This window comes from Oratosquilla oratoria, chromosome 30 (assembly GCF_046742065.1).
Source record: "Oratosquilla oratoria isolate Oo_2021 chromosome 30, ASM4674206v1, whole genome shotgun sequence".
Classification (NCBI taxonomy): Eukaryota; Metazoa; Arthropoda; class Malacostraca; order Stomatopoda; family Squillidae; genus Oratosquilla; species Oratosquilla oratoria.
Genome location: NC_134806.1, coordinates 51,470,928 through 51,494,543, shown reverse-complemented (window position 1 = coordinate 51,494,543; position 23,616 = coordinate 51,470,928). Strand labels below are relative to the sequence as shown.

The following is a 23,616-nucleotide window of genomic DNA, read 5'->3' as shown; positions in this document are numbered from 1 at the left end:
TTTCAAAGACATTGGACCTGAGTTGCCAGCATTTTTTTTTTTTAATGACTGGAGACTAATATTTGCTGCGAGAAGTGTGATGATCAATTGAAGACCAGGAAAGTAATCACCCTGGAAAATGCTTACTTAGGCAGGTTCCGACTTACACCGAAAATCAGTTTACAATGTAGTGTAGGAACGGACTCTGTTGTAACTCAAGGACCCCCGATACTACCATCTACCAAAAAAATAATCGGAGATCAGTTTGTCTTGGCCTTACTTGTCCTATTTCTTATGGCAGTGCAGAGGCCTCCGAACAATGAAGATGGATCCTTGGAGGCTTGCTTAAGCAGGAGCAAGGAAAAAAGTCCCATGTTTTGATTCTGATTTTGGAAGCAGGGGGACCTACAAGTTGCCAGGGCTGACAATTCTCTTCACAAGGAAATCTGCTGCAAGAGAGAGGGGGAGGAGAGAGAGAGAGAGAGAGAGAGGAAAAAATAAAAAATAAAAAACAAATAAACAAAATATGTAAATAAAATAAACATATATGCACACGCACACACACACATAATGCTGGCACAAACACATTTATACTAGTGCATCCAAACACAAGACAATTATGTACCTTGTGAAAAAAGTAAACAAAATATAGAATACTACTCTGGACTAAAAAATTATGTCTTCACAATCATTTCTTTACATTTTATTACAAAAATACTGAGTATCATAACAAAAGACCAATGCTCAATAATTACCATGATATTGAAAGCACAAAAATCAGGAGAAGAGTTGTAGTTGTCCAAGCAAAAAATAATGAGGTCATGTGAAAGTGCATCTAGATACTACAACATTGACAGCTTTAACAATCTATGGAAAAGCGGAAGCAAGGAACCCATTTCCAATGTTTGTGTGAACTGTAGACGTCAACATAAAATTGAAAATGTCAACTGATTAATTTCAGCTACTTCTAAGTTCCCAAATAAAGTGATTTGCAAATGTAAATAGAAAAAAGTCACAAGTATTGTGGGTTTGTCACAAGTAAATTATGTAAATTATATCTTTTAGCTCGGAACCATGCTCCATAATATAAAATACTGTACAGGGGTGTATACATAAATTCACATCTTTATATAAGAAATAATAACAAAATAAAAACAAACCCGTTTCTATATACTAAATTTTGGGTAACAAATAAAAGGTATAAAAGCAAATATAGTACAAAAAGCCACCATAGTTATTTCTCCTTGCCCCATAAATTTATCATTTTAACTGCAGCATCATACTTTCATACATTATACATCAATTTATGTTACAATGTATATATGCATGTGCAAAACATAAACAAAAGCTGTCTGGATGTCTGCTTGTTCCATACAAGAGAGGAAAAGAGAGGTCGAGAGAGAAAGAGAGGGGGCTTGGGAGGATGGGGAGGAGGAGTGAAAGATAAAGAAAGAAAATTTCTTTCAACTTACTCTCTTTATCAGATAGGAGTGGAATATTCATTCTCAAATTGAGGGAGGTTCCTCTCTCTCAAGTTTTTGTCATTCAGAATGAATAACTCCCAATCAAAGGCAAACTTCCTAACCTTTTACCTAGATTCAGAGGAAGTACATTGCCTCTTTCCTTCTCTCTCACAATAAACAAGATATAAAGAGTACAAATCTAAAACATTTCTAACCGTAACCAAAATGCTAGGTCTTCAACTATGCGCATGAGTATTCCTTGCTCTCTCAGCACTGTAGTAATGATGGGGTTGTTATATGCTACCGAGGTTAGTGCATATTTCTGGAAGATGTGTGCACTTGCAGAGCACAAATGACATGGCCTTGTAACAGGCTCGGACATTGGAGTTTGCCTTGAGGACCTCCATGATATGAAATTCAGTATGTAGCTATGTATGCTTTAGTAAAATTTGAGTCTATTTAAACTGTGAATCCTACATTCAGAGAAAACTGCTGAAGGTGATCCATATATTATGATCACTGTGGTCTGTGGCCCTCTTCATCTTCAATAGTAATTCTTTTCTCTGAATGTGGGATTCACAGTTTATGAACATGTTAGAAAATTGAATTTTCTTGGGCCTATTTCTTTACGTATACATTGAACTTGGATTTCGTCAGTTTATGGACACAATCCATCAACTCCCTTTTAGTCTGTGTATTGGAGGGTCGAAAGTAATTCTACGAATACCACACAGCAGGGTTTGGGGGTGGGTGAGCTCGAGGGATAGGCCCTGTTGTATTACCACAAAGCCCCAATGGTCAGCCTGCCTTTGGGTGTATGAAATGAAAGATTTCACAATAAATGTAAATAAGTGAAAATGTAAACATGAAGACCTGGAGAAAGGGTAAAGCAGACATGGAGGAAATGGTATGATCAAGTTATGATTATGTATAGAAGTAGATATCCTTGGAGAATGCATGAACCTGTGGTGTTGTGAATGAGAGAGGATCAAGGATGAGGTGGGTGGAGAGAGGATCAAGGATGAGGTGGATGGATGAGGGCAAACTGATGTTTTATGAGCAAATGAAAATGTACATGAGGGACAGTTGGAGAAAAAAATGTATGAACTAAAGCAACGGCTTGTTCCTTGAAGGGAGGGTGCAGTGGAGACGAACTGTATTGGTGGGGAAAAGACGAGTTGCAGTCTTTGTCTATTTAAAATGGGAAAGGGTGATAGGGACATGCAACTTAGGAGGAGTAAAATGAACAAGGCGCCTTTCCCATGGAAATGGTGTTTTAGGTATTTTGACGAATCATAACAGGACAAGGGAGGTCATTGGGTACGGATATTTTGAAAAGGCTACACCGACAGATCAAGGAATGAATCAGTTAACGTGTTGTTGCTGGACCAATAACGAGTACCTGAATGTAGTGGTCTTGTAAGAACAGCAAAACTGTCCATTTTTAAAATCAGTCAAGCCCTCACCTGCATCAGAAGGTGCAGCCCAGAAGGGCTGGCACTCTGTCTCTGGACTGTATTTCTTACACTTTTTCATACATGGAGATTTGATGTAATCAGCCAATAAAACAGAAACAGCCCCACACTTGTAAAATATAGACAAGAAACCAAAGTTTCTTCCTGAAGAGATCTTTGGAAGGTTCTGAGGATTGTTGCCAGTCACTGTGAGGCTGAGTGAAATTCAAGGAAATTATTTACTGATTGTTGGATAGCCCACAGTGTCAGAGGATTTGATGATAAAATTTTGGAGGAAAGAGATTGCCTTCATGGCTCTAGCCACTGGTTTCCACTTGGAAGACTTGTTGAGAACTACCATAGTCATGTGTCATGAAATTTCCAATATTATTGTCTGCAAAACACTTGAGCATTCAGTGCCCTCCTTTGGGGAAATATTTACTGTGCATCTATACGTACATTTATACACATGCACAATTCCCATCACACTAAAGTGGAATTTCAAAGTGGAAAGGTAGTGCAGAACCTTGGAAACTGATACAAAGATACCTGCAGGTTGGGAAAGAGAATACAGATCTATGATAATTTCAAACATTGAATATACATGACTGATGTACAAAATCATAAACTGAGAAACAGGGTAGGAGAATCAGGATAGATCTAGAATATGCCAAAGTCAAATGGGGCACTAGGAAGGTAATCAATCAATCTACTGCCCAGTCTCTTGAAGGAAAAGAGATTTTTGTTGACGTCTGGATAATGTAGTGTAAAAGGGTGTGTTCAGTGTCTTCTGTGAGGTGGATTCATCTCAAGACAGTTGGAGCCTGTAGCTACACAACCATCATGTAAATAACACTGAACACCTCATCTTAGATTGCCCTACACAAGCTATGTCTACATAATATTTCTTCCTTGAGTGACCAATATGACAATCCAGTGGTTGTTACCAGTTACCTGGGAGTCATGAATCTCCTGCAGAAGAAACCCAAGGCAACGGATTGATGGACTGATCAACAGCTAGGCCCATTCCGTGATGGTATTTTTTTAATACCAATACAGAACTGGCCTGGAAAAGTGAAAAGAGCACAAGTTGTTATGATAGATGTTTAGGGGTACTGGAAATACACTTGAATATGAAAAGGGACAATATTACTATACACAGCTGTAAGGAACTCTTTATAATAACAATTCTCAACTGACGGTCCATGGACAAGCAAGAATCTACACAGGTTTGCACCAAAAACCCGTAGGAATTAGTGGATGCCAGATAATTTCATTCAGTCTCAAAATTATTACCTGAATTAGCAGACACATGAAAAGAGCAGATTAAGAACTCTCATTTTAGATGAAACCTGCAACATCAGAAAAGCTGGTAATGACCACCAGGGACCAAATGCCAGCCTACTGGGAAGGGTTAGGAAAGATTTTTATTTCATTATTATTATTTTTTTATCTTTAATGGGCTTATATCTCTGCTTGTTTCTTGGGCTGCATTGAAATCATGCACTTCTGTTTTCAGTTGCTACATTAAAGCAATATAAATACACTATGTTATCAAGTTTATATAGGGATACTGATCAATCCAGATTGTTTGCTAGTCAAGTGGCCTAGAGCATCACAACTTAGGATGAAAGATCAGAAGTGGAGGCAGTTTCAGGCTGCATGGCAGTGAGTTCATGTTAAGGACATAGGTACTACATTAAATTCCCAACTTCAGAAAGTCCTTCATAAAGAGATAACATCCTAGTCCTCTCAGATGAGAAGTTCACAATGTAACGCTGAATCATCAATCAATTCACTGTCCTGATTCTCTGCAGCCATGCAGCTAAGATACTGCCTTTGTATAAAAGTTCCTTACCAACAATCTAACAGCAATTCTATCTTTGTGGATAATATCACATCAGTATTGAAGATGACAGGTCCTCTATTGTATTTGATAAGTATGTCCTTGCCAGTGTATGTCTACCGGTGGTTCCACCCTACAGGACTGTATTACGTCAATATCAAAGATTACAGACCTCTAGGAAACCAACTACAGCTAATGGTTTGGTCTATGGGTCACTTACTGAAAAGAGTTTACGAAGTTACATGGAGTGAGTGAGCACAGGGCAGTGTATTGGTTTCTAACAACTGTAGATTTGGCAGTGAAGTGAGCAAACAAACACAAATAAAGGGAACAAAAGAAAATATCAAGCAACGACAAGCAAAATCTGTTGCGTCAGTTCTATTGCAAAAGACCTGCAACCTCTGGTTATTCAATATTGCAGTCTATAGTGCATGAATGACGAGCAATTTGACATGTCTTTAGTGTCGTATCGGCTTCTTCCTTGATTCTATACCGATACTAAGTTCTGCTATATAAACAGGGTTATGGCATAGTAAGAGAGTTGAGAATTAGGTTAAGATGAGTAATTAATACAGCAAGTGTCCTCTACCTGTTTTCTCAAGGATCTTATATGTATTGTCATTACTCATTATAATTCCCTAGACTGTCTGGACAAGCAGTCCCATCTCCCTAAGGAATGCCATGGCTAGAACAGAGTTTTCCCACAAATCCTTTATTGAGCGTATATTGTGTTGTTGGCGTGCGTGATTGTGTACAATGCAGTCTTCCATAATGTGTTGTATAGTATGGGGTGAAGTGTTACATCCTGGGCAGTTGTCTGCAATGCTGTCATCCAGCCTCTTCTGGTGGCTCAGGGGGGGCTGGATGGTGGCTGCATCGAAGTCAGGCCAGGTAGACTCTGTTCTTTTGGGGGAGAGAGGATTCAGTGGGATGGACATCAGGGTGTCTGGCATGCAGCAATGTATAGTTTTTTAGTTTGTTGGTGGAATGATATGATTAGGAATATGCTTCTGGAGGCTGGTGTCTGGTGGTTGTGGAGGAAGAGAAGAGAGTATTTTTGTGTCATGGGTATCTGGGTGTTGTTTTGATGTTTCTTAGGATATGTGGGTGTTCTGCTGTATAGAGTAGTGGGTGTGCTGTGTTTATGGAGGCTGCAGCGAGGGTTTGTATGCCTCTCATGTCAAGGTGGTCCCTGACTTTGAGGACTTTCATTTCATGGTGTAAATGGTCTGTAGGTGTTGTATTTGTGCAGCCCATAATTGTCTTTATGGCTTTGTTTTGTAAGGTCTGAATGGTGTTCTGGTGTGTCTTAGATTAAAGACCCATGCAACTGTTCTTTAGCTTTCTGGAGATGACCACTTCAACACAATAAGTAAAATTGCTGAGCATTCACTAATTCCATCTAGTTTTTGGATTGTGGCCCACTAGAAGATGATGACAGATCCCACATTGGGAACCATTAGAATTGTGGGGTCACATGGAGAATTGTCACCCCAGAATGCCCACCTGAAGAATTGTCACCCCATGAGATCCCACCTGAAGAATTGTCACCTCAGTACATCGAATACCAACAGTGGAGTAAAGATTGGGTTAAGTTAAGTTAGGTTAGTTTAGTTTAGGCTAGGTTAGGTTGCATGGGGGTTATACTTATTGTCATCAACTTATACAACTGAAGAATCGTAAAGCCAGGATAGCCTACATGAAGAATTGTCACCCTAGGATGGCCCACATGAAGAATTGTCACCCTGTTGAAGTCTGGAGTGATGATTCTTCATGTGATCAGAATTGTGTCTAACAAAATCAAAAAATGTCAGGCAAGCAGATATTCAAATTTAATGGAACAGGTCTGGAAAAGAACGAAACACAGGGAAGGCCCACAGCAGGTATGCAGTAATGCATAACAATGCATGGGTAATGTTTACCTTTTTTCATATCTCCAGGAATAAAGCAACATTGATGGAGGGCATCTCAAGTGCCGTAAAGACTAAACATATCCCAACCATTACTGTATACTTACTTTTGGACTACCCTGTACACTCAAGATTCCTACAATCAACAACAGCCTTGTGTTACCATCAACTAAAAGAACCTTAAATGTTGCAAGTCTGTCAGTGGCAGCTTGTGGTGACAAAAGCATATATGAAACAAATGTCAATATGAACAACATTCACTGCACTCCCTAAAAACTGCAGTGGTTCCTTGCAATGTGAAGGGAATGTTGCATGTTGACAGTATTGTATGTTCGGAACCCCCCCATTACTGTGTCTGATAATTAATGAGATAAAGTTGAGGAATATGTGCCATGAAGTGTGTATATTTGTCAAAGCTGTCACATTTACCCTATATGCTTGGTCTATTAAGTGGGTAAGTCACTGCAGAGTCTGAAAAATATGTGTGATTTGGGCCATTGACTGAGGATATAAGACCTTCATGGTTCCAATTACTAAACCAGTATTATACTAAATTCCTGTTAAGCACCTGGCATTCTCACAATATACAAAATACAAACAATACAAACACCCACATTTGCCTGCAATTCCTATATCTTGTGTGCATATCTGGCATCTAAAATATACTAAATACAAAAAATAAGAATACCCACACTTTCAGTGTGAAGTTCCTGTCTTGTGCAAGTAATTCTGTTGGTGTCACTCTCTCTGATATCTAGTAGCCATCTTGTCCTGGTTTTTCCTAAAGCACCATTTTGTGTCAGTAAAGTGAGGTCACAGGTGCAGCCAAATGTATAATTTGGGCGGGGCCACAGTAACTCATGCCTAAACCTGAACATTTGTCTCAAACCTAAAGTAGAGTAAATCTTAAAACATCTACAGAAGACTATCTACTCTGAATTGTATAATCTTTTAGTTTTCCAAACAGGCGACATACTAAGTATTTACACTATTACAAGCTCAATAAACTGAAATAATTTAGTTCAAGCTAAGTTTGGTATGGAGAAAAATTTGCTATCTAGATACTGTATGTGAACTTTTCTGTTTGACGAGTGCATCTCCTCTATATCCCTTGTGCCTATCTCTTGAAGACAAATTTTCTTCATTACTGGATGAGACTACATAAGATAATGACAAAATATCTACCTAACATACATCAGCTTATTTAAGTAAACCTTGTTGAGAGTAGGGATGCCCCCCCCCACATATCCCCAGAGTTCCAAGTTTCCCACATTGGCTAGCAATGACCCATCCTACAGATCTCTGGGAGCAATGCTTGTTGGGTCCTATCTCCTATGCTCTAATTTTCTAACATATCTAGACTCAAGTTCATACAAGGTTCCAACTCTGATTTCCAATTATCATATTTAGATTTGAACTCTTGTATTGTTTGGGCTTGGGTTATATCACCTTTTAGTTATTCCACATATTTATACATCTATATGGAAAACTGAATTTCTTCCCATCTTTTTGACATGTGGTCTTAATTTACTTCCATGACCTGTTAAAGCCCTCCCATCTTGTGACGTATTTGTGTGGGGTTATTCCTACGTCAATGGCTGAAAGTTGGAAGGAAGCAGTCGCTGGTTATTGGCTCTCCTCTTGTGAAAAGGAGGAGGAAATACAACAGATATCGATCGAGAGAGCTTGGACCCAATCCAGAGAATGAATGTCGGCTTCTTAGGGCTGCATGTGAGGAGGTTAACAGGTTTTGAAACTGGACAAGTGGATAAGGATTCTTACGTTTCAGGAACACTACTCACAGGTACCCATTACTGGTCCCTTTGAGGAACTGATATACACAAAGTGGAAGACTGGAGGAAGATATCACTATAAAGCCTCTGATTTTATTTGTGGGAGATTCACAGATTGCAGAATATGGTCATAGCCATCACATCAGCCCATAATCTGATGATTTTTTTTTTAAATGGGCAGGTCCGCTGTCCATCTTCCAGGTACCCATCACTGGTCTCAAAATCTTCATAAATCACTGGTTAGGTTAAGCCTTACGTGCTCATGCTCAGGACCTCAAATGAGTGAAAATGTGTGTTGGCAACACACTGCAGAATTGAATCAAAAGGGTGACTTATTGAAAATAGAAAAGTTAAGAACAAAGAAGATGACAAAGACAAAAAAGATATGACAAAGAAAGAAGAAAGAAAAGAAGAGAAAAGGAGACGATGACAGCAACAAAGACTTTAGCAGGAAATCTGGGACCGTACTTCTGGATGGAAGTGGGCAGTTTTCGGATGGTTTGATCTTTAGAGATTAATGGGTTCCATTCCTTTGGGACCACAACCCAGGGCCACCCGGGGAAAACAATCTATCCCACCTTAGGTTTCAGATAACGAGGAAGGTTTTGGCGATGGAAAGTGTGAAAGAGAAAAGGCAGTAAATACGCTAACCTGGGAATAATAATGACTGCTTCATATATTTGGATGCGCACTGTCTGAGCAGGCTAGAGGGTCATTACTTGTGGAAGAGGTTGAGGAAATGGCAGTTCAAACCCTGCCCCTGGTGAGTTGGACCAAGGGCATGGGTTATTAAATTCCACGCCACAAAGTCCTCTGTGAGGGGCACTGTCCTAGCCTCCTAATGGGGAGAGTTCAAGATGTTAAACTGGTAATGGTTCCTTGGTGCCTCAAATTGATCTCTAAGAAGGAAACACTCAACTATTCTTTGTGTTGTATTAGTATGGGGAGTTTCCAAGCCAGAGAGCAGTAAAAGGGTGTAACTCAAGTTGTTAACTCTTCTTATTGACACAGTGGAGGAAAGGGTGGAGCTGACAATCAATCAATAACTCCTTTGCTCCCAGTCTCTCTTGCAGATGACCTGTGATTCCCCCCCCGACATATATTAGGTAGTCTGGAGACTGTGTGTCAACTCTGTATATCTCCAGACAGAGGCAAGGGTGTCGAAGACTTTTGAAAACAAACAGCAGGGAGACGATTCTAGCGTCCGTCTTGTAGGACCACAACTCTTAAGGTACCCATCACCGGTCCAGCAATATTAATAAAACACTGAGAGATCAATTAACCCAGTGACTCTGTTCTCTCGCAGAAGTCCCGCGGTCTCCAAGAATCGGCAACACGTGGAAAGACGAATAAGATAACGAGGTACAGTAACCCCTCCCATATTCGAACTAATTCGGCCACAGGGTATTCGGATTTGGGGAGGATCTGGATACGAAGTAAAATTACGCTCCTGCTCTGCCCTCTGCTCAGAGTCCGTGTATTGGTCGTATAATCAAAAGTGTATTGGTGCTTGCATTCGTTTAGTTCTGGGTTCGAATCCCACACTCCTCTCCAATATTCCCCGCAGCGACTACCTGCCTCAATGGTCCAATCGTATAGGGCAATGGTGATGGCTTCAGTCGTTGCTATGCACCTCCTAGTGTAGTTTCACCACTGCCAACTCCCAGTGCTAAATCTTAAATTCCAAAGGAATAAAAATAGTATACATTACACATACGTAATACAATACATGTATGATACAAGAGGTGCCGTACCAAGAAACTAAATCTTTAAAAGTTGAAACAAATTAAAAAAATCAATAAAGCAAATTACAAATAACAAATACTCGTTTGTACAATTAATCTCTTTAGCATCAAACACCTCGACAATTGGGCGAGAAATGGATTACAGAACTATCATCCCAATTCTATGGCAACAATAATATGGGACCCAATACAAGTAAACTAGTCTCTCCATAGGATGTGTACAGAGAAATTACCGTTTAGTGTAAATTCGTGCTAAAGTGAATCCTGTACGAGGAAAAATACGGTCGGGTTCCTGGGTGTCTCCATGATGTACACAATAATTTCTTCACATTTTCGTAAAACGTAACAAAGAACATACAATCTATAGCAGGGGGTCACCAAACTACGCCCCATGCGCTTGGCTCATCTGACCCGCTGCCGCAATGTCCATATTATTTATTCTATTATTTTTCTAAAAAATTTTAGTAAATAAATGTCTATTTTTTGTGCTTGTCTTAATTTTTTGTGTATTGATATTTTTGTGTATTCACTGTATTGTATTGTATTGAACAGGTTATGTGGCCTGTGAAAAAAAAATAAAATAAAATAAAATAAACACTAACGACACAACTTGTACAACTAAAAATCTGCATAAAATGAAGACTTGGGAGAATGGTTTGTCACAATTGTATAAATCTGCGTATGAAAAATAGTTGAATTCAATTCTGGATCCAGCATACCAAACCACTAGCTCAATAAACATTCAATCTGATGGCAGAAGGCAAAACAAAAAAATATATATATCTGGATGATGTATGGTATTCTTTTGTATTTCCACTGTACAATTACTGTAGATGAGTATATAATTTCAGCTTTATTCAACAATTTTTATATAATTCATATAAAGGACTCTTCATTGTATAAAAAAAATACATACAATATCAATAATAACTAAATTGAATGCACAGGAAACCTTTCCACATGAACATCTTTTAGAACAAAATTCCTACAAATCAAAACAATCTCATGGAACCGAACATCCCGTGCGGTTTTCCTGAAAACGGTTCAGGCCACGGGATTTGAAATGCCATGATATTCGGAGTAGCATATCAGCGGCTCATCACTACACCGTAATGAGAGGCAGCAGCTAGGACGAAAACGTAACTGTATGTATCCGCTGTTCATGTTGCTGAGGAAATAACGTCATCCTGCATTCCTAAAACACATAAATACACACACACACACACAGACATGCACACATGCACGTACACACAAAATATATACTTTTTTCTTTACAGAAACTGTTACCCACCCCCACCCATTATATGAAAAAATCTTTATCGTCTCCTTTAGCAAACGAAGACAAGAACTTTATTTACATTCTATCTACAGCAATCACCAACCCACTCATTACCAATAGGTTATTCAGCCCCTAAAACCAAAGAACACAATATACGAATGGAAGGAACTTGAGGGGAAGACCAAGAACGAGGTGGAAGGATAGGGTGAAGGGGCCTTGGATGCAAGAAGAATGTCTGTTGAGCACAGAGGAGAGTGGGCAAAAGAAAGGAGTGAATGAAGAGTGGTTGTATATCAATGAGAAAATGACACGGCTTGATGGGATGTTTTCGTTGGTTATATACATTTTTTGAAAGAACAGGGGGGGGGGCTTGCCATATTATACGGTAGTATGGGTAAACCAACTGTGGCTTTCAGGCCCTGCTTTGGAAGTGTTCGTCTTATCGCGTTACCTCTTAGCCCAAGCAGCGTGACAGGAGACAAGGGTGACCCTTCGTCCTTGCGGTATTAAGCTGGGAAGGACAACAAATGGATTTTTTTAATAGATGTAGGGTAGGGGTGCTTTGATTTGGCCACCCTCCTTATAAAGGAGAAACGGTCTCCTGATATATGTACGATACACGGTGGAGTACAATCTTTACTTTCAAAACTACAAAGGAATTCATGCTTAGCCACCCCACCAAGTGCCAATTACTCTAGGTCGCATTTCTTGACGGAGGTAACAGCTCGTGGTGGTACAAGAGGGGGAGGACTGCAAATATACATGAAATAGTGTCAATATGCACATCCTGCATGTTGTGTTTTGTAAGAGACAAAATGGCTGTAGCTCCCTAGAATATTGTGTAATATTGTGCATGTTGATGTTATGTTGCATATGTTTGCAGTTTCCCCCAATTTGTACCACCACAGGCTGCCACTGGTGGTAATGATTTTTTTTTGGGGGGGGTGGGATGGGGTGGAGGGGGGAGAGAGAGAGAGAGAGAAAGAGAGAGAGAGAGAGAGAGAAAGAGAGAGAGAGAGAGAGAGAGAGAGAGAGAGACGTTTCTCTCAGACATTTATCTTGCAGGGCCACCACTGGTGGATACTCATTGTTGGTCCCTTCTATTAGCTTTGGATGGGCTGGCAACCCTATTAGAAAACCTGCTAGAGATGGAGAGAAAAAAATAAAATAAAATCAAAATTAAAAAATAACCCCATCCATACCATGCAGTGACGAACCATTCATTTTAGTCATTAGTAACCAATAACGCGAACCTACTTGCGGTGGTTCTACAAAACGGACTTCAAGGGATAAACGTCTTCTTGTTGCCCATCTCTGCACACCCATCAACACCTTTACCTCCTCCTGCTGGTGCGATGACTGAGACCTGGTTTACAGACACGGCCCAAGATGTCTCTTTATCATCTTTGAATTTTGTTTGCCTTTACACACAAGAACTGACAACCAGTGACTGTTCCATTACTACCGCAAACCCGTGACAGAAAAGTCTCCCATTTATACAACAGCAGTCCAGTTTTTTCCCGGAGAGAGCTATGCGAAAGCCCGAAGACTATTACCAGCCACTATGAGGCTCCAGGTTTCCAGTCAGTGAGAGTAAAGGCAACAATTATTATTATCATTATCTTAGCTGCTTCCAGGCTCTTACACTTCATGTTATCTATTTATTTATATATTTTTCATCTTGTTTCCACTGACCCCTTCTGTCTCGAATGATATTTATTTATTTTTTGTTCTTGCTGCTGCCTGGTCATCATATTCATCTACATGGCAATTCCTTGGTAAGGAAGGGGGTTAATATTTCACAAATTCGCCACACATACATGCCTGCACACACACACACACACACATACACCAACATAGATACAATTTTTTTTAGCGAGGTGCTCTAATTCTCCACAGCACCTCTTCCTTATGTTTTTCCCATTAACACCGTTTATGCTGCTACCTGATATGCTTCATATTAAGTAAATTTCTAATGCTGTCCTTATAAAATTACAGTTTGTAATAAATTCTTTGCTCTCTGAGTTGCTAAACAAAAGTTTCATGTATTCTGAAACCCAAGACATGTGATTTCGAGTGTAGCCACTTCAGAAAAAGCCTACGTTAGTGGTCGTAAATGTTGCAGATATGTCAGAAGAAGCGACTTCCCTTTCCGAAACTTGATATTACAAATCTATAAGTGATCCCTTGAAAGTAAAAAATATTGCATTTGTACTTAATACTCATACAATTAAATCATAACAATATATTCTTTCTCTTATCACAATAACTTCATGACTTCCCTAAAATTCTATTGATCTGATTTTTTTTCTTTTTGTAATTTACTATCATATTGTTCATGGTTTTGTTGAAAGCAAGTACACATTGCAGTCCCCAAACTTGGCAGTGTTGGGACCGATGATGAACTGAGTCACAGACTTTGCCGACTTCTGGATATACACTCATCCTTCCATTCAATGTATGTACACATGTACATACGTGTGCGTGTGTATGTGTTTGTTACCTAACTGTAGTATACAGGAAAGGAGCAATGCTCATGGTGTCCTGTTTCTTACACTCTAGTTAGTTCATTGCACCCAGCTTCAAATTCATACTCATTTTCCAATTACCTGAGTATTGTGGTACAGAGGGGTTGTGTCTGAATTAGGTTTTGATGCAGCTTGAAGACATTTCTCCTCCATCTTCTATTTTTTCTGCATGAGGGGATGGAGGGAGGGGGGTGACATTGATGAAGCGAAGCGGCCTTGCTGTGGATGTGTTGTGCCTTGCTGCACTGGTTCTGTCACAGGGCAGTGGGCAGGATACAGAGGCGCCATGTTCATGTTATCTGAGGGGAGCTGGGGTGGAAGGGAGGAAAAGGTGGTGGGCAGGAGTGGAATGGGTGGAGGCAAAATGGGTGGGAGTGGGTATATGCCTTTTACTTTGGCTACCTCTCTTGTAAGGGGGAAAAAGCCTTGGTATATGTATGAAGTTCATACATTGTGCCAGCTTAGGCTATATTGCCTTTCAAGTTATTCCACATATTTATGAATCTGTATGGAAAATTATTTCTTCACATGTGTGTGTGTGTGTGTATTCACCTAATTGTAATACACAGGAAAGAAGCAATGGATGCTAGGTCCTGTCTTCTGCTCCCTAATTTTCCAACATACCTAAGACTCAAATTCATGTACAGTTCCAACTTAATCTATATCTTTGATTTCCCATGATCATATTTAGATTTGAACTCATGTATTGCTTGAGTTTGGGTTTTATCCCCTTCTAAGCTGTTCCACATATTTATACATTTATATGGAAAGCTGTATTTACCTAGTATTTAGTGTCTTACGGGAAGGGGAGCTATGCTCATGGTGTCCCATCTCTGTATCTCGTAGTATCTAGTTTGCTCTTAAATTCATGTATGGTGTTTGCACACACTATCGTTTCATCTAGTATGTTCTGGACATCCACCACTGTCGGGAAAGATGTTCTTTTTCAGGTCTCTTCTATAATTGTCCTTTTTGAGATTCTTTCCATGTCCTCTTGTGTTTCTCTTATCCCATTTTAGTAAGTCTTCTCTATACAGGACTTCTATACCTTTCACAATTGTGTGTGTTTGTGTGTGTGTATGTGTAGAAAGTGAATGTACACACATGCCAACATGGAATCAACTGAGTCTAAGACAAGAGCAAGAACTTTGTAGCATCACTGACACAAGTGAGCGGTCGACTGAGATACTTACTTTGCTACTACTGAGAACTGGATCATTTGCAAAGTCATGGATAAAGCTCAAAGCATACCATGATTCAGGTTATTCCAACTTTCGTAATGCCAAGTTTGGGAACTTCAATCAGATGTAAAGTTTATAAACAATATTTCTTGTCCTGGTGGCACTTCTTGGATTTAATCATATCTGGAGTAAATGGTTGTATGTGTGTGTGAATGTGTATAACAACTTGGGGGAGGGAAAAAATAAAATAAATAAAAAAATAATAATAATAATAAAAAATAAAAAAATAAAAATAAATAACCCAATCCAAATTTCATTTGACCATATATGTGGAGCCAGCTGTTCCTAATCTCACAGCTGCACATAGCATAATACACAGCACCTGCAGCTTCAGCCAGCAGCAACATCTGAATACGCAACAGCGAGGAGCAGTGTTGTCAGCGATGATGATGGTGGCAGGTCTTGGTCCCCGGTTCCCTACGTGTATCATGACCATAAGTCTAATAATACTTTGGAGCGGATAGCACAATCTATCCGCCTGCATAATTACAACAGCGCCGCCGCAGGGCGCCACACTCACACAATGTCAACAACAACACACTGGTAGCGTAACTCTTGACTGGGTACTTCTCCTCACACAAGGAGAGCGAAGAGGGAAGAGAAGAAAAGGGAAGAAGGATGATGATGAGGAGCACATGAAAAATATATTAGCGTCAGTGTAGCAACGTCATCAGCAATTAGGTGAACATTTGTTCCAACAGACTGACAAGTTTCCCACATGGATCAACAAGGAACTATAAATCTATGACATCACTATCTTTATACTTCAAAATAGATTCAGCTTTTCTGTAGCAGATTTCGGAAGTCTCTATTTTGCTATCAACAGTCACAACAAAGACTTCTGTTTCTCTTATTCAATAACTTGCTCGAACGTTTTTATATTTTTGTTTTGTTTTTTTTTCTTCTATGCAACAATACTATCATAATTGCTTTCAACTCTTCTTCACATTTTCTTACACCATTCTTAAAGCTTAACAAGCATCACAATTGCTAAAACACGTCACTTCCATTTTGAACACAAGACTGTTCTTGTACTTAGGCCTCATTACCCACATTATGCTACAAGGCTGTACTAATCTGTCCAATTCTTTCTTGAAAATTCTGCTCATAAACGGTCACTTATTGCAAACATGATTGTATTTTTTCAATCCATTCCTGAGCTCCTTGGGCATCACATGCACAAAAATTGTAGGAGCGACGTTTGGTCTGGAGCTGTGAAAATAAAAATAATCGTAAAATTAGTTTCTATATATATGCTTCAGTTATACAATTCCATAACCATAGAGTACATATATACCAAGAGTCTATACTAATAATAATATTACTACTACTAATACAACACCTCTCCAATATCCCTAACAACTAGCCTACTCACAAGTAATACTGTGGCAAATTACTTATTCTATAGTAAAGCTGTGTCTTACTGCACTGCCCTTGACTTGAGCAGTGTGACACAAAACTGGGATGACTTCATCCACAAAGTGCTGAGATGATGGTGTTAAATATATATATTTTTTCTTTTTCTTTTTCTACTCTATATCCTAGTCAAAACAATGCACTAATACTCTTTGGTGAATCTGCATCCCACCTCAGCACCTCAGGGGGATGAAGGATGGTTATGTCCCCCACCATATTTCCTGGGTGAAGAGCAATGCAGGAAAACACGGCTCTTTCACAGTAGGGCCTGACAGCTGAAGCTGGCTTACCACCACCAATTCACCATTTTTTTTTTAATGTAAAATGCAAGTCTCTGGCATTATACCCAAGGAATGCAACAATTTACAACTTACCTCAAAGAATGACCTATCATCGGCCCTCTTTGAGACTCCTGGAGTTGGACCTGACGGTTGAACTGCCACTACATCAGACAATTCTACAAATAGAAAATATATATATATAATTTTTTTACTTTTTGGTTAAATCTTAGTTACTCTACAATATATACATACAGGTGTATTAGGAGTATTTTTCTTTTATATCTGTAAGTTCTTTTACAATACATACATACATACAGGTGTACAAGGTAAATGGTATTAAAATATTTTATTTTTCGTCCTCAAAAGTGTGTGGGATTCCTTTTTTTTTTTTTTTTCTTGCAAATGATGAAGAGCTGTGTGTATATGTCTTTGCTTCTAATCATTGTTGATATGCCTATTAAACCCTTATTATTCCTCATCAAAAATGTCTGGGGTTTTGTTCCTTTTTTTCATGCAAATAATGAAGAACTGTCTGTATATGTTTCTACTTCTAACCATTGTTGATGTACCTATAAATCCTTATCATTCCTCATCAAAAATGTCTAGGGTTTTGTTTTGGAACCTTTTTTCAAGCAAATAATGAAGAACTGTCTGTATACGTATGTCTTGGCTCATTACTGACATACCTATGATGCCTTTGCAGTGTGAATCTTCCACGCTGTCGTAGTACCGGAGCTGATGCTTGATACTGTCCAAGACGAACCACCTCTGCTTCCAGTTCTTCAGGAGAGATCCTCGTTTCCACAAGTACCCTTCGTGTGTACGATTCTCAGCGACATTTGAGGAAAACTGTTCATAATATTGATGAGACGTTGTCTGAAGTGATGTTACACCTGGAAGAATATAAAAGAAATATGAATAATACACATCCTTTTTCAGCATGATTTATAATTAAAGATTTTATTGATGTCTACAGACTCACTCTAGTCTGGTATTTATACCAACTGGAAAATTTTGTTTTACAAAAAGACAAATAGATATCACAAAGTTATTATACACCACAAGCTGAACAATAATGCCATAAATAGCTTAGAAAGTGATATAACCCAAGCTCAAACAATACACAAGTTCAAATCTAAATATGATAACTGGAAATCAAGGATATTGACTAAGTTGGATCTGAATGGGTGGAGGGGTGTGGAGTGTATTCAGGGATGGAATGGGTGGGAATGATTTTATGCCTTTTCTTTTTTGGCTACCTCCCTTGTAAGGAGGAAAAAGCCTTGGTATATGTATGTATGTGGATCTCAATATGAATTTGTGGCTAGGTATAACAAAATACTAGAGAATAAGATATGGAACCCAACAAGCATTGCTCCTTTCCAGTATACTACAATTACGTAAACATATCATAGACACGGGTGTAAACTATCTTTTTACCTGATCCTACAGAGGTGGTGTCCAGGCTAGTGGGTTTGGTACTTGTCTGCATGCTCACGCCTGACTCTCGAACACTTTTGTAGCGTGAGCAATTCTTAGGAACTGCTTCGATGCACTTCTCATGGCAATTGTAGCCACAATCCAGGCACCTCATACCTGTCTGTTATGGACATCGAAAGGTACTTTGAATGTTCTTCAATTTTGGTGATAGTCTGTTATGGACATCCAAATGTAATTTTAATGTTCTTCAACTTTGATGATAACATAATATGTAGAATAAAGACAGCAAGCAAACATCTGGGTGGAATAAAGTGTTACGAGAAAAAGATATTTCTCGAGGAACATGAAAAGAAGGTTGTCCGAAAGTGCGATTATACCCGCACCACTGACAGTGCAATTCTTGATAATCTTTGATTTCTCTACTGGGTTGATTTCTAGGGAGAATCTGATGAAGTAAAGAACTTGGTAGTCATGGAGTGTTTGTTTTGTAATCTGCACAAGTTTTCATATAGAAGTGATATGGGATTAGGGTCAAGTGGTTTACGTTTGAGTAGAACATGTGGCAAGGACATAGCCATATAATACGGAGATTCCCTATACATGAATTCAAACATCTGTAACACATCTACAGTAGACTTTAACAAAGTATATGTGTATAAATACTTTCTACTCAGAATTGTATATTCTTTTGCTTCTCTACACACGATGATGCAGTTTTATGTTGGAAAACTACCCCTATCAGGAGGCCAGGACAGTGCCCCTTACAGACGGCCCTATAGTGTGGAATCTAATGAACCACATCCTTTGTTCAACTTGCCGGTAGCAGGGTTCAAACTACCATCACCTGAACCTTTATTGTAAGTATTGGCACCTTAACCCACCCAGCCAGTGAGCATCCATGGATTAATACGTATTCAAAATACAAGATTACTAATTTATTCTTTAAATATAGTGTGCTGTGTCTGTGTGATGTACAAAGACTTTTTTGATGGATCAATTATTGATTCTTGTATTTGGCATTGCATCTTACCTTGAGTGGACCCCAGAGCACCGAGGAGCAGTGGTCGCAGTACGAGGGAGTGGTGTAGTTGTACTTCTCAAAGCGATGTGGATGGGAGTAACCCTGGGGAGTCTCACTCCCACCACCGCTGGTCTTCCCACGCACGAGGATTTCCAAAGTACTCCGTTTATGAACACTGCGCCCGTGTAAGCGGACCATCTGTGTCGTCATGGATACTTGCCGCTGGAGGATAGATTAAGGCATTTATATAATTTCGGTTACGAGGACAGATGACAGGGGTGAATGGAGAATGGTTGTGTATGGGTGATGCTGTGATGCATGAAAGGGAGTGGATGGGGGATGGGGAGTGAGGGAGTCTATGTGAGAAATAAACTGATGCAGCCCAAAGGGATTTCTCCCCATCTTCTCCTTTTCTGCATGAGGAGATGGAGAGGGGGGGGTCGCCAAATTAATGAAGCGGCCTTGCTGTGGATGTGCTGTGTCTTGCGACACTGCTTCTGACCCAGGGCAGTGGGCTAGATGCAGGAATGACCCGTCATCCAGGAGGTGCCAAAATAAGAGGGAAGGAAGAGGGTGGAGGGGAGTGGAGTGTGTTGGGGATGGAATGGGTGGTAGTGGCTTTTATTTCTTTGTTTTTTGGCTACCTCCCATGTAAGGGGGAAAAAGCCTTTGGTATATGTATGTATGTATTAGGATTACCCTTCTTTCTGAATATTTCTGTATGGTCAAATATTAGTATACAGATGCTCCTCTACTTATGAACTTTCAGATATATGAATGAAGCCTCAAGCCTACTTTACCAATTTCAGAGGTAAGAGTAAGAGGGAGGGTGGAGGGGTGTGGAGTGTATTCAGGGATGGAATGGGTGGAAGTGATTTTATGCCTTTCCCTTTTTGGCAACCTCCCTTGTAAGGGGGAAAAAGCCTTGGTATATGTATGTATGTAAGCAATCCAACATTAAATTATTAGTATTACAATTTGTTTTATTGTTTAAATAAAACAAATTGTAATACTAATAATTTAAGTAAGAGGGAGGGTGGAGGGGTGTGGAGTGTATTCAGGGATGGAATGGGTGGGAATGATTTTATGCCTTTTTCTTTTTGGCTACCCCCCTTGTAAGGGGGAAAAAGCCTTGGTATATGTATGTATGTATGTATGTACAATTTGTTTTTGTTTTATGCACCATTAATGATGTGTTTTGGGATAAGAAAACATGTATTGACTTTATATTGTACTTATGCATGTAGATTTGAGTAATTTTAAAATGATGTTGAACAATGACTTACGAACATTTCTAGTCACAAATGGCTGTTCAGAACATAACTAGTTCGTGTGTTGAGGAGTGTCTGTATATACATCCTGGGACAACTAAGCTGTTGCCCTGGCCTTCACCTTTGGATGCATCATGTGCTTATCTATGCCTTTTAACACAAGTCACAAAAAAACAGATAAAGGATTAAAGGATTAAACAAGATTCAATTAAGATGGATTTCAACCTTTTTGCTGTAGATGGGGGGTTTCTCTCAGGTGAATAAAATTGCCAGGGAGGATGAGAGAGAGAGAAAAAAAAAAAAAAAAAAAAAAAAAAGCTTACAACACAGAAAAATATATTCATCAATACTAATAACACCTTTAACTTACTGTAAGCTGATCTGCAGGTGGAAGTTCTAGCTTGTCCCAGTGAACATTCCACTTCTGCGGGAGGTGTCCTAATTCTAATTCTAGATGTCTTAGCTCCTCCAACAAGGAAGAAAAAATGTCTTGCTGAACACCAGACACACAGTCGTACCTGTTCGTAGAAACACATCATTAAGTGTTTACATGCCTTTTACACCAATACTTTGAGCATTTAAAAAGTTACGATCAATGACAACAGCGTAAGGGGCAGCGATTTAGAATTTATGGAAAGCTAGTCTTTCGTTAACCTTATTTACCAGCTCCCTTTACACCTCTGCTCTCCTCCTTACTTTCTCATTCTTTACTCTATCCATCCTTGTAACCCCAATTTATACTTTTCTACTGCATCCCAAACACATTTAAATTTCTCCTTTTAGACGATTCCGTTTAGAATTCAATTTAACATCGTAAATTCCTCACATCGGGAGGCTAGTACAGTGCCCCTTACTGAGGACTTTGTAGTGGGGAATTTAACGAATCATGCCCTTCGCCCAATTCGCTGGCGGCAAGTGCATGGTCCATTTATTTCCACATTTCAAAGTCCTGGGAGTGGAGTATGTGGGGATGAAATGGGTGGGAGTGGATTTATGCCTTTGACTTTGGCCACCTCCCTTGTAAGGGGAAAAAAAGCTGTTGGTATATCCATGTATGTATGTACAAAGTCTTCTGTGAGGGGCATCATCCTAGCCTCCTGATATGGGGAGTTTCCAATGTTAAACCAAATCATCAAAAAGGAGGAATATGAATGTGTTTGGGATGAAGTGGAAAAGTATAAAGAGGCTTATGAAGAAGGACAGAATGGAGAATGAGGTGATGAGGAAAGCAGGGGTGGAAAGGGAGCTGGCAAATGAGGCTGATGAAAGACGATGGCTTGGGGAGATGGACAGAATGAGGGAAAAAAAAAGTGGAAGGCAGAGGTGGATGGAGAGAACTTGAGGGGAAGATCGGGGATGGAATGGATGGATGGATGGAGTGAAGGGTGCCTTGAGTAAATGAGGAATGCCTGTTGAGCGCAGAAAGGAGAAGCCAAGAAATAGGTGCATGTGGAGAATGGTTATGAATGAACTATAAATTGATGTGGTCCAAAGGATTTTTTTCTTAATCTTATCTATTTTCATACGAGGGGATAGGGTGGGAGGCTCACTTTAGCATTCACATACCTAACAGAAGACTCAACCAAGTTGAGACACATGTCAAGACACATTTACAAATGTTAACTCAATCCCTTAGACTTAACTAATGCACATGTTACATTTAACAAATAATAATATTAAGCCAAACTGACAACCCTTTGGTAAAATGTCGATAAAGCATATATTAGAATTATAATTGGTCGGTGACAACATTAAAGGAGGAGACTCGAGCCATTCTGAAGACCACCATCTTCTCATCCTAATCGAGAGAAAACTCTCAATACAATTTCTCTTACCTTGTGTAGCTCTATGCTACAGAGGGAGGGAGAGAGGGAGGGTGAGAGGGATGGGGAGAGGGATAGAGGGATGGGGAGAGGGAGAGAGGGAGGGGGAGAGAGGGAGAGAAGGGGAAAGAGGGAGGGAGAGGGAGAGAGGGAGAGAAGGGGAAAGAGGGAGGGAAGGGGAAAGAGGGAGGGAGAGGGAGAGAGGGAGGGCAAGAGAGAGGTAGTGAGTGAGTGAGTGAAAGTGAGAGAGAGAGAAAGAGGGAAAGGGAGTGGGAAAGGGAGAGAGGGAAAGGGAGAGGGAAAGGAAGAGTGAGTGGGAAAGGAAGATGGGAAGGGAGAGAGAACGAGAAAGAATAAAAAAAGAGAACAAAAGGGAAAGAGAGGGAGAAAGAGATATTGACTGAAAGATGACAGATACAGCGAGATAGAGAGGGAGACAGTAAGAATGAGAGACAGAATAATAGAAAGCGGAAGAGCGAGTTGAAACTAGAAAGAGATAACAAATACAAGAGGAGAGAGAGGATAGCAGAGACGGTTAGAGAGGGAACAAGAAAAGAGAACTACTTACCCATTGATAACAATCCGCCTTTGCGATGTTGTAGTTGTTCCGTCAGCCGCTTCGGCTTCCTCCTCCTGTTGTCGGTCCTGTGATCTCACCTCGGGGTCGTACGAGGGGCCGTGACGTAGTTCTTCCCCCACGAAATAACCCCAGATCTGCAGTGCACTAATTTGGTGCACTGGACGAAGCACCTGCATACCATTGGGGAAACAGAGAGTTATCAATAAAAAATCAATAAAATTGTGAACATTAGTATACTGGAAAATGTACACGTAGTCAATCAAGAATCCATCTATAGCCCCAGGTCTTTCTTATGAAGCCTCAAATCTCTTGCATAACTCGTAATGGATGCGGCATTGACCCGCATCTCGCTCAAGGAAGAGATGTTGTGTTGTTGTCGAGAAGGGCGAGAGTAGGAAAGTGTACGTTGAGGCATTCTGTATTTACCTAGGCGTAACATGCAGGAAAGGAAAAACGCTTATTGGACCCTGTCCTCTATTCTCTAATTTTCTAACATACCTAGACTCAAATTCATGTACGGTTCCAACTTAATCTATATCTCTGATT

The 23,616-nt window shown here is 39.8% G+C and overlaps 1 protein-coding gene across 4 annotated transcripts in view; it reads right to left on the bottom strand.

The window, feature by feature from the left end:
- Nucleotides 1-667: 667 nt before the first annotated feature.
- Sbf (SET domain binding factor) overlaps nt 668-23,616 on the bottom strand; it is an 88,674-nt gene continuing 65,725 nt past the window's right edge. For all 4 annotated transcript variants that reach the window (XM_076213046.1, XM_076213048.1, XM_076213049.1 and 1 more), the window contains 7 exons: nt 23,059-23,240; nt 21,038-21,185; nt 19,406-19,618; nt 18,376-18,535; nt 17,622-17,828; nt 17,029-17,111; nt 668-16,450 (listed from right to left, as the gene is read on the bottom strand). In XM_076213046.1, the coding sequence (XP_076069161.1) occupies nt 16,358-16,450; nt 17,029-17,111; nt 17,622-17,828; nt 18,376-18,535; nt 19,406-19,618; nt 21,038-21,185; nt 23,059-23,240 (1,086 nt within the window). In that variant the 3' untranslated portion in view covers nt 668-16,357. The remainder of the gene's footprint in view (nt 16,451-17,028; nt 17,112-17,621; nt 17,829-18,375; nt 18,536-19,405; nt 19,619-21,037; nt 21,186-23,058; nt 23,241-23,616) is intronic.